This window comes from Caenorhabditis elegans, chromosome IV (assembly GCF_000002985.6).
Source record: "Caenorhabditis elegans chromosome IV".
In the NCBI taxonomy this organism is placed as follows: Eukaryota; Metazoa; Nematoda; class Chromadorea; order Rhabditida; family Rhabditidae; genus Caenorhabditis; species Caenorhabditis elegans.
The window spans coordinates 3,943,264-3,960,541 of NC_003282.8; the positions used below are offsets into that span (position 1 = coordinate 3,943,264).

General features: G+C 38.6%; 4 protein-coding genes, 1 non-coding gene and 1 pseudogene across 6 annotated transcripts; 4 read left to right on the forward strand and 2 right to left on the reverse strand.

Annotated features, from left to right (window-relative positions):
* The first annotated feature begins 39 nt into the window (after positions 1-39).
* On the forward strand, positions 40-581 carry Y46C8AL.11 (C4 protein). The gene is made up of 3 exons (NM_001268324.3): positions 40-118; positions 263-324; positions 372-581. The coding sequence occupies exons 1-3, from the start codon at positions 94-96 to the stop codon at positions 435-437; spliced, it is 153 nt and encodes a 50-aa protein (NP_001255253.1). The 5' UTR covers positions 40-93; the 3' UTR covers positions 438-581.
* An 847-nt stretch (positions 582-1,428) lies between these two features.
* 21ur-13241 lies at positions 1,429-1,449 on the reverse strand. Its single transcript, NR_053076.1, has one exon.
* Positions 1,450-1,552: 103 nt separating this feature from the next.
* Positions 1,553-4,099, forward strand: clec-72 (C-type lectin domain-containing protein; the record flags this gene model as incomplete). The annotated part of the gene is made up of 9 exons (NM_068041.7): positions 1,553-1,769; positions 1,861-2,136; positions 2,195-2,378; positions 2,432-2,525; positions 3,195-3,428; positions 3,477-3,621; positions 3,669-3,763; positions 3,817-3,938; positions 3,985-4,099. The coding sequence occupies 9 exons, from the start codon at positions 1,553-1,555 to the stop codon at positions 4,016-4,018; spliced, it is 1,401 nt and encodes a 466-aa protein (NP_500442.3). The 3' UTR covers positions 4,019-4,099.
* Positions 4,100-9,583: 5,484 nt separating this feature from the next.
* Positions 9,584-10,659, forward strand: Y46C8AL.12 (annotated as a pseudogene). The gene is made up of 2 exons: positions 9,584-9,923; positions 10,352-10,659. Coding segments are annotated over exons 1-2 (648 nt in total).
* Positions 10,660-10,766: 107 nt separating this feature from the next.
* Positions 10,767-12,932, reverse strand: clec-73 (C-type lectin domain-containing protein). Its single transcript, NM_068044.5, has 6 exons — positions 12,778-12,932; positions 12,387-12,726; positions 11,986-12,326; positions 11,724-11,813; positions 11,223-11,679; positions 10,767-11,176 (listed from the first exon to the last, which is right to left on the reverse strand). Exons 1-6 carry the CDS (start codon positions 12,925-12,927, stop codon positions 10,821-10,823), a joined length of 1,734 nt encoding a protein of 577 aa, NP_500445.1. The 5' UTR covers positions 12,928-12,932; the 3' UTR covers positions 10,767-10,820.
* Positions 12,933-13,741: 809 nt separating this feature from the next.
* On the forward strand, positions 13,742-16,922 carry clec-74 (C-type lectin domain-containing protein). The gene is made up of 9 exons (NM_068045.3): positions 13,742-13,983; positions 14,031-14,303; positions 14,386-14,569; positions 14,613-14,706; positions 15,585-15,821; positions 15,874-16,018; positions 16,098-16,195; positions 16,244-16,365; positions 16,843-16,922. Exons 1-9 carry the CDS (start codon positions 13,767-13,769, stop codon positions 16,874-16,876), a joined length of 1,404 nt encoding a protein of 467 aa, NP_500446.2. The 5' UTR covers positions 13,742-13,766; the 3' UTR covers positions 16,877-16,922.
* The last annotated feature ends 356 nt before the right edge of the window (positions 16,923-17,278 follow it).

Below are 17,278 nucleotides of genomic sequence, written 5' to 3' on the forward strand. Positions count from 1 at the left end.
ATAAATTCATTTATTTTTTTCTAATTTTCAAGTGATTTCAGAGTACAGTGTGTCTATTCCGGGAGACAATAAAATCTAGGATGATCTCTTCGAATGTGGAGGACGACACAGGAGAACAGTATGTTTATAACCAAATATATTCAAATTCTAGACTATAAAATGCAAAAAAAAACATATTAGTTTAAAATCAATTTAGTAAAAATTTGTTCAAGAAATGTATCCAGAAAATATAATTTTAGCGCCAATTGTTTGTTTTTTTCAGGGAATTCACCCGAAACTGTCGCTACTTCAACAACTACAACATCGCTTCCAGAAGAGTTTAATGTAAGTTTAAACTAGATTGTTGACATTGAACATTTTCGATATTTCAGAAGCAAACTCCAATACTTCTCACTACAAATGGAACAATTTCGAGAAATACATGGGACAGTCACTGAAAAGCTTCGAAACTGGATACTCATCTCAAAATCAAGAACGGACACAATTTCAATAATGTAAATAATATATTTCATTTTTTGCCAATTTATTATTTTTGTTTTCTTCTTTTGTTTTTTTTAAAATAAATTATTGTTTTAAAATCGCTTTCAGTTAAAATCCATTTTCAGAATGAATAGAAAAACAAAAATCACCCCACTTTTGCCCCTCATTGCCGCCGATTTGCCCCCTTCCTCCCTCTTTTTTGCCCACCAGTTCTCGCAATTTTTCCCCCTCGGGCATTTTGGTGGTAGAAAGGTGGGGAAAAGGGGGGAGAAAGTGGACACGAAATGCCGAGTAGGATACTATTTTTCCGATTAAAACTGAATTTTCCAAAAAAAAAAGTTCAAAAACATAATTTGCCGTTTTTTTCCCGCAATTTCGGCAAATATGCAATTTGCCGGAAATTCGAATTCCGGTTATTTGCCAATTTGCCGGAAAAATCGTTTCCGCTCGCCCCTGGTTGAAGTGATTGCAAAATGGCGATAACGTTACTGCAGAGCCGAAATTCAAATGTATTTTTCATAAACTTAAATTTTCTTTAGATCGGTTGTAAATACCACTACTCTCTTACATACCATCTCCTATTATTCTTGGTACATTACTGCCACGCAATAACTTTTTTTTTTCCAAGAACCGTTTTTTTTGTCAAAGTCAGGTACACTCTGTCTGGTTGGACTATCGCTGGTCTCTAGTTTAAGAAACATTTGCGCCAAGAATCGAAATCCTGATGAAAATGACTCCTCTTTCCAGTGAACACTGTGTCACGAAATCGGGGCCTCCAGTATGTCGCCTATTGAACAAAATGGATTTTTCTCCTGCTTCACGTTAAGTAAACACCTCAAAAGATCAAATTTTGATTATCAGTTTACCAATAATTTCTTCTTGTGCTTCCTTATCATTTTTCGTTTTCACATTTCTCTATCCGGTGTTTCATCGTATTTGTAGGCATGTAGTTACATGTCAATTCCATCAACATGGTATCACTGATAAAGATACGCTCTTATAACGTGATTGTAACGGGCACAATTGTTGCATTTTCATTATTTCTAGCTTTTCCCAAATACTTAGTTTTCAGATGTTTCTGAAACTTTTTCTCTTGGCCACTCTCCTCGGAATAGCCATTGCTGCTTGTCCGGACAGTAATGACAAGGAAATCAGAGGATTCTGTTTCAAGTTTGTGGTTCAAAAGATGACATACAATGATGCTCGTAATTGGTGCCACTACCAAAATCCTGTCGGTCCTTCCTATTTGGCTGTTGTAGGAAATAAGGAGACTAACAATAATTTGGCAGGTGAATATTAGGACTTATGTTTGGATCACATCCAGAACTGGGATGATGTATGTATATCAAAATTTTCCATTCTAATTTTCCATATTTCCAGTCTACGCTCGTTCTGCATTCGGCGCTTCTGCTGAATACTTCTGGATTGGCCTCAGTAGAAATGGATCTTCTGGATCCTTGTCCTGGGATAACGGATTCCCAGTGATTTACACCAATTTCGGAAGTCACGTTGGGAACAACTATTTCACCGAGAAAATTTCCAATACAAAATGGGATACACCAGGAGATAACGAGAAGAATTACTTTGTGTGTAGCTACGATCCAACTGTACAACCAGTGACACCGAAAGCTACAACCCCTACAACTACCACAGCAGGTAAATTGAATTGAGCTCAAGCTTGAGGCAAAACGATTGATCCCAAAGTATTTTTAAGCCAATGTCAACTGCCAACTTGGAGGTCAGCAAACAGTTCTTTTCGCCTATTCAAACGACTTAGCGCCAAGTGTAGTGCTGAACACATTCAGCAATTCCTATCTGAATGAGCAACTTGTAACAATTGCAATTTCGAGATTCGATACACGTCAGCCACAAAGTATAATGTACTTCAGTGATTACATGTAAGTCATTTCTGTAGCAAACCATATGGAAAAATGGTGATATGCAATTTCAGCCAAGCTTACACATACGTTTCCTCTCATCTTCCCGATTCTACTTTGGGATTCGGGGATAGTACGACAGGAAGTAATGTGCTGGATGTTATTAATGTAAGTAAGAACACAATTTGCGTTTATGTACAAGGTGGTCCATAATTATGGCGGTCACTTTACGCCATTGTAACTTTTTTTCAGGAAAGAAAACTTTATAAATATAAGTATGCATGCATTATTTACTTGGTATTAAATTCAGCAAAATATCTCAACTGAAATCTTGAGGTTGTATGGTTTTTGTGCATTATTACACGTACAGTGCGCGTCAATGCTATAGGACCCCCCCCCCCCTCGATTTTTGCAGTATTGAACAACTGAAAAATTTCTTCAAAAAGTTATTGTTATATTCGGATTCAGCATGTAAAAAAACCCCAGTTCCTATGTTTTCATCCATTTCTTACAAAAATTAAAAAAATTTTGTAATAAATGGATGAAAACATAGGAACTGGGGTTTTTTTAAATGTTGAATCCGAATATAACAATAACTTTTTGAAGAAATTTTTCAGTTGTTCAATACTGCAAAAATCGAGGGGGGTCCTATAGCATTGACGCGCACTGTATAAGTGGCATTCAATATAAAGTTCAGGTTACCAAATTTCAGTTTGCTGATTTTATGATTTGATTATTTGTACTGAAGAGATGTGCCTGGCGCTCAAAGGGAGCTCGCGACAAAATAAAAAGCGAGCCCAGACCGCTCCCCAGGGTATTTTATTCAGTAATTTCCAGAACTTTTACAACGACATCTCCTCTTGTGGATCGGTTGTGATGGTTTTGTCGAAACGTTATCCTAATACCATGGATATATCAAGCACTGTGGCAAAAGTTCGCCAATACCATGGAATGGTCAACTTCCTAGCTTCCAATGCGCCATCCGGTGGCACACAGTCTCGAGTGCTCTTTGATCTTTCTTCACGAACAAATGGAATTTACAGTATTGAGGAAGACGCTACTTTCTTACATGTAAGATTAAGTTCAATCTGGATAAACTGAAATGAAAATAATTTGCAGTTCATCGGATGGATGCCCCTACGCGAGAGATACCCGATTTATGCTGTCAATGTAAAAGTCTCAGGACATGGGTCTCAAGTGCTTCCTCCAATGTCCGTGCCACGAGATGTTACTTACCTAATAATGGTTTCTCTTCAAAGTCATTGTATGACTGGCTACGTTTAACTTCAAAACTTTTTTTTCAATTTCCAGTGCCGATCAGCAATGTTCAATCTGCAAAGCTTAACTGGTTTAACCCACCTTTTCCGCAAGGCGCTTTATCAATGCAACCATCGGAATGGGCATATGTAACATTTTAGCTTCATGCAAACTCTTTTTCATAGCTTCAAAACAATTTCAGACAAATAGTAATTCCGGCGGAAATCGTAGGATAATTGACCCGGCCGTCTATAACATGACCATTGACTATATCTACACGAACACCGATGTCGAAACTATGCAAATCCGCTTCTACAGTTCCTTGTGAGCACTTGATATAAAGAATATAGTTAAGAAAATTCATTTTCAGCTATACGAACTCTTGGATCCCGTATTCAAATTGAGATGTTCAATGCAAAGAGTCGTTTGCGTGATAATTTGAATAATATTATTTACTTTTTTTTATTAATAAAACTTTAACATTTTGTGCGTTTCTCTTTTTTTCTCCAACTTCCAACGTGCGTTTCTTTCAACGTTTTTTTTTTAAATTGGCATCCAACGTTGATTAAGGAATGTGCATACTAGGGCTCCCAGCTGAGTGAGGCGCGAAATGCGGGCCTCACGCCGGCCTCACGCCGGCCGGCCTCGCGCCGACGCCGCACGCCGCTGTGTGTGGGAAATGAAGTGCGAGAGGTTGTTATTTGAAGCGGCCGACACGTTCGGGGTTCCGCAGCTTAGCGTGAAATGAGTAGCTTGGTGTGTGTGCAACGTAGTGTGGAGTGGTGGTTGTTCGGAAGCGGCCGACACGTTCGCGGTTACGCACCTCACTATACATGCGGCGTGGATGACGCCGTGAGGCCGGCGCGGCGACAGCTGAGGCCGGCGGAGGCGCCTTTGCGGCGACCTCATGGGAGCCCTAGTGCATACTGCATTGTTCAGAAGTGAATAATTTGATTTTTGTTTGGAACGGAATTATACTTTTTTGATCCGCTATTCATCAACTGATCTAGAAGAACCCCATATTTTTTCACACAAATGCGCGGCCGACATTGATCCAGGTATACCTGTTCATTGGTTCGAGTGGCGCTTTTCTGTTGTTAGCCTGTTCAACCCATTTACCAGTCCTAGATAAAGGTCTGTAATGACTTAATGGAATCATTGAGCCCACGGACTAAATTGCGAATGTCCACTGTCACGCTAGTTTATCAACTTATCTAGAAATATCCTTTACTTTGCACATAAAAGCGCGGTCGACATCCATATGGGCCTTTGATTACTGATACTGATAACGACTACGGACTACGGGCTACGGACCATGGATGTGTTGCAAACGGTAAATGACAAAAGCCGGTTTACTTTATTGAATTTTTGATCTGTGGTTGTGACAATGAGCTTCTTATTTCTCATCATTTCCGTTTAAAACTACATCACTTTACATAAAGACAACAGACTTCATCACTTCTGATAAAAATTCGATAATAAACATTTTTGTAATCATTGATAACGATCCTACATATAAACACAACTTTCCCGAAAAAATAAGGTTTCCAGATGCTGCTTAAAAGTTTGCTGTTGACAACACTTATTGGGTTAGTTAGTGTTGTTTGTCCGGACAGGAATGACCTGGAAGTTAAAGGACTATGTTTCACATTTGTGGCTCAACAGATGACATACAATGACGCTCGTGATTGGTGTCACTACAAGAATCCACTCGGCTCTTCCTTCTTGACATATGTTCCTGATTCCGTCACAAGTAATAATTTGGCATGTGAGTAAATGCAGACTAACGTTAAATGTGCAATCACCTTTTCCTGGCCAAGTTTGCCCAATAGAAAGCGGTAAAAACCCCCATGTCCTCCAATTTCAGCTCATGCTCGTATTGCATTCGGTCCGGCTGCCAAAAATTTCTGGATAGGTCTCAGTAAAAACACCTCTTCTGGCTCCTTATCTTGGGATAACGGGCTTCCTGTCGTTTATACTAACTTTGGGAAAAATATTGGAAAATCCTATTTTAGCGAGCAGGTCTCCAATGCAAAATGGAACACTTTGGGGGATAATGATACAAATTTCTTTGTGTGTAGTTATGATTCAGCTGGTAATCCAAGTACTACGCCAGGTAAGATGACATGTATGATGTTGGAACTCAAACTTATACTTCCAGCAACTACCAACTGCCAGCCTGGTGGTCAGCAAACTGTTCTATTCGCTTCTCCACCATTTTCTGCCGCTTTTTGATTACTTATATATAAGAAGGGATGTTTATAGTTTGTAGCCTATGTAGTTTTTGTAGTCTGTGACGTCACACTCAACTTCACAAAGAATTGTGGGCCGGGCCTTATTCCCTTCTTTGTGAAAATTTAGAAAATATTTTGGTGCGAAATAAAAATTTTTTGAGAAGTGTTTTTTGATTGTAATTTAAATGTTCGGAGAAACAATTTTTTGAGGGAAATTCAAATTTTTTGAGGAATTTATTTTTAATGAAAACTTAAATAATTAATTAAATTGGTACTTTTCCTTTTCTACCCCGCATTTTAAAAGAAAATTCAAACCATTGAATTATTCGAATTTAATTCTAACGTGAATGTATATATTAATACTATTTTCATTTTTAGGCTTAGAAAACAAAAGAACTAAGCCTTAAATTACAAAAAAAAGTTCACGTTTTTATCAAAGAAAATGTTCCTGAAAAAATGCGGGGTAGAAAAGGAAAAGTACCATTTAATGTTATGAGAAAGAATTTTTGGCGGGAAATTCAAATTTTCAAAGAAAATAATTTTGGCGGGAAATTGAAATTACAAAATTGTCTAACGTCTCAAAATAGAGGAGAACTTGTACCAGTTTGGCGCAAAAATTGCCAGGAATTTTATCTGGAATTTTTTTTCAGAATTTCTACGACAACGCTCAAGTGTCCCCGTGTGGATCAGTTGTCATGATTTTGTCGAAACGTTACCCCAACACTTCGGATATATCGAACATCGTCGCGAAAGTTCGAAAATTCCACGGAATAATCAACTGACTCAACATGACCGTATACCCCATTGTCAATTACTGGATAGACTTATTAGTTTAAAACTCAACAAAAATCTTATCAGCTGGATAATTGCCTTTCTAACGAATCGAGTCTTTCAAGTTAAAGTAGGAGACTCATTGTCTAGCTTCAAGAAAGCAGATTGTGGAGTCCCGCAAGGGGCTGTGTTATCACCATTACTTTTTGGTATATTTGTAAATGAAATTCCTAACATATTGCCGCCCGCTATCAAATGCAAACAGTTTGCAGATGATTTGAAACTTTACACAGCTATACCAAGTAACTCAAACAACAACGTTCACTTACAAAAAGCCATTGAAACAATTGTAGAGTGGTCTAAAGCAACAAAATTAGCATTAAACAACGATAAAACGGTATGCATATCTCTGGGAAGAAATACTACAGAGTTCCAATATACCATAGAAAATAGTTTAATTACTCGGAGTACTAATGTCAGAGATTTAGGATTTCAAATTGAACCAAACCTCAGCTTTTCGATGCATTGGAAAAAATCAGTAATGAAATCTAAGTTTATGATCCACCAAATATTTTCGAACTATTGTAGTAAGAACACAAGGCTTCATACATTACTTTACAAAACTTTTGTGAGACCAATACTTGAATATGGTACCGAAGTAAGTAGTCCTTTGAAAAAACAAGATATTAAAATAATTGAATCCGTACAGAACTCGTTCACTAGAAAACTATACAGCAGGCAAAAGGGAAAGTACATCAAAACAGATGACCCCGACTATAAGAGCGCTATGCAACGTAATGAACTATTCAACTTATCAACTTTAGAGGCTCGGCGTAAAGCTATTGATAAAGTTTTCTTGTCGAAAATGCTAGTGAACAAAGTTGATATTGACTCTGACCAATTTTTCAAAATAGACAAAAGTAGTAAAACTCGAACCAAAACCAAGTTCATCTGGGGGAAGTGCAAAACCAAACTACGAAGGCACTTTTTCACAAATAGAGTATTAAGTTCTATAAAAAATTAGCACAATGAATCTTATTTTGGCACCTCATGTCCTATGCATGTTTAATACTTTTATGTCCACTACTTTCCCGATACCCATTATTCATCTCCCTGACACCCGCACATTAATGTACCAATTAATCAACTTTTCAGATGATAATTCATGTTTTGTATGTCTATTATGTATATTTGTGATTATTATCAATCTCGCTATGTTGTGTGTACTTTAACTTATTTATGTCCTTATACTATTCACTTTTGATCACGATTTCAATCGTAATAAATACAATACAATACAATACAATACTTCCTTGCTTCTAATGCATCATCTGGTGGTTCCCAACCGACGGTGCTCTATGATCTTTCGTCACGAACAAATGGACTATACGCTATTGAACGTGATTCAACATTTTCGCATGTAAAATTCAATGAACAAAATTGCTCGGCATTTCGCTACTCCTGGCGCGCGGACGGAGCGCGCTAGTAATAATGTCTCGAACGCCCGGGCGCACTCTCTGCGCGCGCCCTGCGCATTTCATACAAATTTGGTCACCGCACGTTCCCCGTCCCTTCATTTTTTCATCAAATACATTGCCAACTTGAAGTACTGCTCTATATAAATTTAATTTTATGAAAGTCAAATAAAACAACTTTCTATAAAAATCTTGAAAAAAAATCAATTTTCGTCTAGTGCGCATACTGTGCGCACTTCGAGCGCGCCATTTGCGCTTCTGGTGAGCGCGCCAGGCGCATTCCCTTATTTTCGCGCGCCAGGCGCAAAACGTGCGCGCCCCAGGAGTAGCAAACTGCCGAGTGTTTTAAAAAAAGTAGATAATTTTAGTTCATCGAATGGATGCCACTACAGGAAAGATATCCCATACACGCTTCCAACCCGAGGGTATCTGGTACAGGGTCCCAAACACTTCCGTCGATGTCTGTTCCTTTCGAAAATGAATATTTATTAATGGTGGCACTTCAAAATCACGGTATTTCGTTTCTAAATTCAATAAAACCAAGTTGAGTTTCAATTTTCAGTGCCAGTAAGCAATGTTCAATCTGTGACGGTTTCATGGTATAATGATGCTTCCTATCGCTCTGGAAATTTTCTAATGCAACCTCCTGGTTGGACATATGTAAAGTTTTCTATTGTCTTTAACTCAAACCTCAATTAATTTCAGATCAGTAGTAATGATGACGGTACCCGTGAGCATCTTGAAGAGTACATCTATAATGTAACTATAGATTATGACTACACCAATAGTAATGTCGAAACTATGCAAGTCAGATTCTACAGTCCATTGTAAGTGTTTTGTTGCAATTCAATACATAATTTGAATTTTTTAGCCCTACCGACGATTGGCTACCGTATTCTGATTGAGCACTTCAAGGGTTGGATGATCATTATATTGTTAAAGAATAAAAAACTCAAATACAATTTTTTTAGTGTCACTATTGGCGTCTGAAATATTTGGTGTATTTCAGCAGCCATGAACTATGGTGTCAACTTGCTGTGAGCCCGTGGCTACGCCGACAGTATTAGACAATATTATTAGGCAGTACCAAGGCTGTGCGGCTGTCGGCTGTCGGCGTCAGCCGACAGCCGAGAAATTGGCCTCGTTTCGGCTGTCGGCGTCAGCCGACAGCCGAGTTATTGGTTTTTTCGGCTGTTTCGAAAAATTTTACAAAAAAAAATTCTCAATAACATTGTCCAAAATATGCTCCGATCAGAAGGTATTTCATATATTAAAGCTAAAAATAGTAGTTTTTGACCGTTTTTAAACGTATAATTGAAAAATTCTGCCTGCGAAAGGAAGAAAGCTGACAGCCGACAGCCGAGAAAAAAATTAGCACTCGGCTGTCGGCGTCAGCCGACAGCCGAATTTTTCCACCAGCCGCACAGCCTTGGGCAGTACTATTCGACATTATTATAATATTAGGTCTCCAAATAAGTTCCGGGTCACATGTAACCCTAGACACCCCGCTGATTTCTACTATTGGGAAACAAATTATAATGATGGAATCGACGACGGAACCCAAAACGCGTCGATAACAGGATTGCTCAAAAACGAGTCAGCAGTGACTTACAGGCAAAAGTCTGTGAAGCCGGGAGTCTGGAAGTTGTATTATCTTTTAAATACACCTAAAGATGTGAACCGACAAACTTTTGACAAGACGGCAACTATTGTTAAGCCAACAAACTATGGTCTCACTAGATATCATCAAGGAGGCGTGTACGTCTATGCACTAACTGGCTCCTACGATGATCCAACAGTCCACGAGCTTCAACTTGTACAGGATAACAGTGTGTCGATTCTACACGCAACGCGCCGTAAATCTACCCCAGATATGACCGAACCAAAATGACCTAGTTTGGCAAACTCTTACATATAAAAATATGTGGGAAGCCAGAACCGCGTTCCTATCGGCCTAAAAGAATACTCGCGTGGTTTCGACAGCGGCTTTGTGAAATTTCCTGTGAGATTTATCGTATAAGTGGTATAATTTACTTGGGCGGGAGCTGAGAGGCACGAAATGCGGGCCTCAAACCGACGCCGCGCGCAGCTGTGCTTGTGCAATGAAGTGCGAAAAGGTAGTTATTTGGAAGCAGCCGACACTTTTGGGGTTTCGCGCCGCATTCGGATACATGCGGCGTGGGTGACGCCTATGTTATGGAATATCAAACTATCCCACTCTGCTGGGTAAAAATCCACCTAACCTCTTATATTCCAGTCTGCCCCATCGATGAAAGCTCTTGTACAAGCTCTTTGGCTCTTGACCGTCGCTGGTGGAGACGCGATAATTGTCCTCATCACGATCCTCAACTTATTTTACAATATGGCTGTTCAATTCTTTGTCTATGCTGCTGCCATGTTTGTCGTTATTGCTATCTTCGCGCTACTCTCTATTTTCTACTACACTTATAATTGCTACACAACTGATGAAGATGATGAGAACGAAGGAATCGAAGACCACACTTCACAATATTCGATCGATCATAAAGGATTCCTTATTGACGAGGCAGATGGTTGCGATATACGGTTTTAAAATAATTTAAAATAAGAAAATATTTTTACAAGAGGTACTTGAACAACTAAACTTTCTGAAACATTTCAAAAAACATCGGGAACAATATCCAACAAAACATCAAAATTTCTTTTCATACACAATCATTAAAAAAAGCAGTACTCAATCTTCATGACTAGTCACAATTTTCTTCACACTCCGTAAACGGGGCCATTTTGCTGCAGAAATATCTCAGCTCGGTATGGCACTCAATGTCATCCAAAAATCCTGTATGTCCTTTGTATGACCACCACAGATCCCCAAAGGCAAAAGACAAGCATCGTTGACCAGTGCCTGATGGATTTGGAGAATGGAGATTGTTATTTTTCTTCCACCACTCTGAACGGAAATCCGTCGCCACGTTGTTCATCCATTCGAAGATTTTGTCACGTGTGCAAGGAGGTTTCCAGTCGTTATTTTCCAAGCATTCGGTCCTACGTTGCGCTCCAAGCCAGAACTGCTCGTTGTTCAAGTTAGCTCCGACAACATGATCTTAAAATTATGTTTTTTGAATTGATTATTCATACAACAAACTTACTTCCTAACTGTTCTGCTTCTTTCAGCGAATTGATACCAGCCAAGTTTGCTCCTTTCGCCTCGCATGCTGCGGCCGCGTCTGCAAACGTGAGTTTGTCTTTCGAGAGCCAATGCAGGGCCACTTGTCCATTGAGTCGACGGAAGTCGGTCCAACCCGGTGTAACTTTATACTTGTATTTCACAACTTTTCCCAATTTGCACCAAATCGGAAGTGACTGACTGTCGACCATCGGATGAAACTCTGGAGCCTGTCCTTTGAAGTGAGAGATGGATACGCTCATCATATTGTCACACGTAGGTTTGCCCTTGATCTTATTTTCTTCGACCACAAAGTTTGCCGTTTTCTTGCCACCTAGCACAACCTCATAGTGAGGATTACTTGGGGCTTGGCAATACCGGTTGGTTCTGTATCTCTCAACACTGTTCGAGACTAGTGGAGAACGCATAAGTGAATACGCCTGAAAATTGCAATAGAGGATACTATGGAAATAATCGGCAATACCTCTGGTTCAAGTTTAGCGAGCTGTTCCATGCTATCCGGGTCTGGGAAGAATTGCGACTCCTTCGAGTACATGTAAGGCTTCAACACTTTCTGAAATGAAAATCGAAGTTTTTGGCGACGCATCCTTTCTTTCTGCCCCGCTCGCTCCAGCCGAAGCCTATGCTTAAGCCAAAGCCTAATAGTAAGCCAATGCCAAAGAAAAGACCAAAGCCTGAGCATAGGCCCGAGCCAAAGCCTAAGCCTACGCCTACATTATGCATACCTTGCAAACATCCGATTGGTTACTACTTCTGGTGTATGAGGAAGCCGATCTAACAATAATCCCATCCTTGACCGGCACTGTTGGATAGTAGATTTCCGAATATCTACGGCCCATATAGTTAATCTCGGCGGGGGTGATTGCAGGCTTGTATTGGCAGAGAGCTTGCAACTCCACTTTTCCATTAATCTTGATCATCGCATTTTGTGGGACTGAGAAGTCAGGGTGTACATCGTAGAAGGACAGAGCAAGATTATCACCATCAACTTTGTCGGTCTTGATTACATACTCATCCCACGTTTCGGGGGCTCGAATCCAGAATTGTTGGAGTCTTGTGAAGTAGCCTGGAAACAAACATTTTAGTCCCTTAGGCTCTTGGCTCTTAGGCTCGCTGGCTAACTTACTTCTCCAAGGCGTCAAGATGTATCTGTGATGAATGCCGGCAATTTCTCCTTGAAAACTTGGCCCAGCTTGATCTTTACAGTATTGCTCAGCTTTTTCACGTGTGTAGCGATCATGGACCTCACTCATCTTGAAGCAATACCCGAACATTTGAATCCATCCGGCATTGCAAGTGAATGTAGCTTCAACGTCGCAGATAATCACCGGAATACTGTCTTGTGATTTATCAATCTTTGCTTCTCTAAGCCGCCACGGAGCTTTGATGTTACAGAAGTCACGAGCAGCATCCATATCAGTTGCCACCGCTTGGAACGTCATGAGGCAGATATCACCGGTGTTTGACTGGAAATTCGAGAAATTTCTCAATGATTTCTGAAGGATTTTAAAACTCACATCATTTCCTGCTCTTTGTGTATAGTCTCCTCCAGATTGTTTGCAAGCTTTTTCGAATCCCTCATCAGAATTGAGCAAGAGCCCCCAAGAAGTTGTGAAGAAGGCCGAGACAATGAAACCGAGCCAAACAGAGACTACTTTCGTTGTCATATTGATTGAATCTCGTACTGATTGAATTCGTATGCAAAGAATCGTGTTTTTATAGCGGGGGGCGGGGCGGGTCACGGATTTCTTTTTTGAACTTTAAGTTTTGTTTTTCACGGGGCTTTTTCTTTGTTTCTCTTTGTTTTGAATATTTATTTCGCAGAGTTCTAGAACTTCACGCAAAAATTCTCAAAAAATTTAAATTTCCGCCAATTTTTCATAGAAAACTTTGAATGCCCGCCAGATTTTTTTCATGGAAATTTGATTTTCCCGCCAGATTTTTTCTTTGCCCAAAAACGCTTTGATAACGATCCATAAACGCTCCGAAAATGCTTGATAAACGCTCTAAAACGCTCTAAAACGTTCCAGAAATGCTCTAAAAACGCTCTAAAAACGCTATAAAAACGCTATAAAAACGCTCAAAAAACGCTCGTAAAAACGCTTTAAAACGCTCTAAAAACGTTTCAGAAACTCTCTAAAACGCTCTAATATGCTATAAAAACGCTCCAAAAGCGCTCCAAAAACAGGACGTTTTTCGTCCTGCCCCCGAAGACGAAGACAAAGCGTTGTAGGTTGTAGGTTATAGGCATGTTATAGGCATGTTATAACAGGATAGCACAACATAACGGAAAACGTCATTTAATCTTCTGATACAACTGAAAAACTTCATTTGCTGACAATTTACTTTATATCATCGTCATATGTTTCAAAATCATTCTTTTCAGTGCGTGTAGGCATGGTTTGATACCTACACTCAATCAAAACTAATGAAATATAAATGCGTAGTCTACTGATAAGGATACCCGTATATAACGATCTTGTTGCACACACTCTTTGGTAGAAAGATGGTCCTCAAATTACTAATCTTGACAAAACTTGTTGGGTTATCCAGTTCCGCCTGTCCTAGCAGTAAGGATCAGGAAATCAAAGGATTATGCTTCACATTTATGCCATACCAACTGACATATAATGCGTCCCGAAATTATTGCCATCATAATAACCCTGTCGGTTTTTCCAATTTGGCATATGTGCCCGATAAGGAAACAAGCAACTATTTGGCAGGTAAGTATCCTTTTTTTTTGGGTAACATTTTGGTTTGGTGGTTTCAGTTTACGCCCACTCAGCATTTGGCTCGGCTGCTGAAAACTTTTGGATTGGGCTGAGTCGAGATCCTGTTTCTAAATCCTTATCTTGGGATAACGGTTTTCCAGTCACTTATACTAACTTTGGAAGCCATGTTGGAAAAAATTACTTCTCTGAGAAAATCTCCAATGCAAAGTGGGATACACTGGGAGATAACGATAAGAGTTATTTTGTGTGCAGTTATGATCCAGCTGTTAAATCAACGACGCAAAGTGTTACTAAAACTACTACAACGCCCGGTAAGTAAGGCTAACCTTACGGACTTTCAAAGTCCGGAATTGTTTGAGACTACTATCTCTAGCCTAAAACCGTTTGTTTCAGATTCCAGCAACTGCCAAGTCGGGGGTCCACAAACGGTTCTTTTCGCCTACTCCAACGACTTGAATCCATTCATCGTGATGGATACACTGCAACGTTCGTCTCTTGATTCTCAAAACGTAAGTTTTGCGATTTCGAGATTTGATTTACCACAGCCTGAAGACATTGCTTATTTCACTACTTATAAGTAAGTGTCTATTGCAGTACATAATACAGACTTACTATTTCAGTCAAGCGATGTCATACGTTTCTTTGCATAAGCCAAATGTTTCATTAGGATTTAATGATACTACGAGAGGGAGCAATGTGTTGGATGTGATTGATGTGAGTTGATTGATATTAGGTCGGCAAATAATTATTGACCTATTTTGCCATTTTACGATTTTTTGTAGATTTTATATATGTGACTTATAGTTGGCAGTGAGTATATGAAATCATATAAATTTCAGCTACTTTGGTCATCTGCGTAGTATTAAGATTTGAAAAAATCGAAAAATTTTTGAAAATTTTTTTTCGTGATTTTTTGAGTTAGCCGTTAGAATTTTGATGTTAATATCTAAATCAATTAAGTTTTGTTTGTTTAGTGCAAAAAATGAATCCCAACTCAATTGAGCCATTTCAAAAAAATTTATAGTGAAGTCAAAAAGCGAACCACACAAAAAATACCATATTTTTCAGTTTTGGTTAATTCTTAAAAGTATTCATGATAATTTGTATGAAATGATTACCTTTATTCATTTTATCAAATATCGAGTTTTTTTACATTTCCTGTTGATTTAGAAATTTTTCAAAATCCAATTTGTTCTTGAAATATGGTATTTGGATAACCTGTAGACCCTGTTTCTGGCCTTTTTTCGATTCAAAAATGTTTAAAATGTTTCAGTTGAACATTTCTGTTTCATAATTACTGTATTTCTTCATCACTTGACTTTTTGAGCGAATAAAAAACGCTTACCATTTTTCAAAGAAAGTCATCCGACAGTTGGAAGTGAAATTCATTTTTGAAAACGTCAAACAATGGAGAAATACAGTAATAATAAAACAAAAATGCTCAATTGAAACATTTTAAACATTTTTGAATCCAAAAAAAGGCCAGAAACAGGGTCTACAGGTTATCCAAATACCAAATAACCTCATAAAGTAAGGACCTGTCAAGTTTAAATACCCATTACCACATACATTTTGCAAATCACAACATTAAGATGTTCTACAACAACACTCAAACCCCTTGTGGATCTTTCGTTATCGTTTTGTCAAAGCGATACCCCAATACTCTGGACATATCAAACATTGTCGCTAAAGTTCGACAACGTCATGGAATGGTCAACTTTCTTGCTTCCAATACACCATCCGGTGGAACACAGTCGCGGGTGTTATATGATCTTTCTTCACAAACTAATGGAGTATACGCTATTACTCGTGATACATCTTTCTCTTCGGTAAACTATATTGCAAAGTGAGCTTTTTTTCTTAATAGCCGAATGATTTCAGACCATTGACTATATTCCAACACGCGAAAGATATCCGATATACGCTGTCACCCCAAGAGTGTCAGGCGAGGGATCTCAAATACTTCCTCCAATGACCGTGCTAGTCCATGCTAGCTATTTGCTGTCGTTATCAATTCAAAGTCATGGTACGCACTACGTGATGTCTAGATATGTTTTCTTTCGTTCTGGTACAGAAGTTCAAAACAATATTCTCCACATTTTCAGTTCCAACTAATAATGTCAAAGATGTTGAGTTGTACTGGCGTAATCCATCATCTACCAACACGGGCTATTTTGGAATGCCAGTCGCGAGCTGGGGATTTGTAATATTTCAGTTTTTGCCAGTGCATTAAAGTTTAGAAAGATTTCAGTTTGATTTCAATAGCGATGGTACACATGCCAATCTTGCCGCGGACGTTTATAACATCACCATCAATTATGACTACACGAATAGTGATGTCGAAGTTGTGCAAGTTCGATTCTACAGCTCATCGTAAGCATTATGGGGTTACTCATGTGATAACGAAAAATGCAAACATGTGTTTTTATACATTTTTTCACTATTCATGTGTGTAGAACCATGTAAAAGAAGCATCCGCATTTATCGACATTTTTCTACATTTTTCTAAAGAGAAATGTTTTTCACCCACAAAATCCAAAAAAAAGCGGATGAAAGCGCCCGTGAATTTTTGCCCAAACTCCATTTATCTAACAAACAAAAAATAATTAACGAAAAAATAACAAAAAAAAACCAATTCAGGAAAGTATTTCAACTTTTTCTATTGGTTTTTTGGTACATTTATTTTTCTACGCCGCATTTTTCTGAATCATCTTCTTTGATAAAAACGTAAACTTTTTTTCTGTATTTTAGGCTTTTGTTTTCTAAGAGAGACGACAGCAGAGCGGGTAACCCGTGAAAACGTCCACAAAACGGGTGAAAACATCCCTGATTGTAAATCATAATTTTCAGCCCAACAAACTATTGGATGCCGTATTCTGATTAAGTACAGTGATGTTTTAATTTATTGTTAATAAAATATTTTTATATTTTTTCTCTCAATCTCCGACATAACAAACCTAACTAGGGAACCGTCAGAAGGTGCCCATTGGACTTGCATATGAGATCTATGTCATTCGATTGATAAATTGCTAACCTCGATCAAAGTCGGCTGCGCATTTACCATAAGGTCCTCCTTATATCGATATTGATTCTTAACAATCACTAAAAATTACAACAAATAGAACAATTGAAAAAGCAGCAAGCAAGTCTGATCTGAAACTCTTTTTCAAAACTATTGTTGATATGATCTCTGCACAATGGACACCATTATCATTACTCATTACATCATTACTTTCACATTATACTCTACACATCCTGCCACTAAATTCAAACTTTTGATCATTTC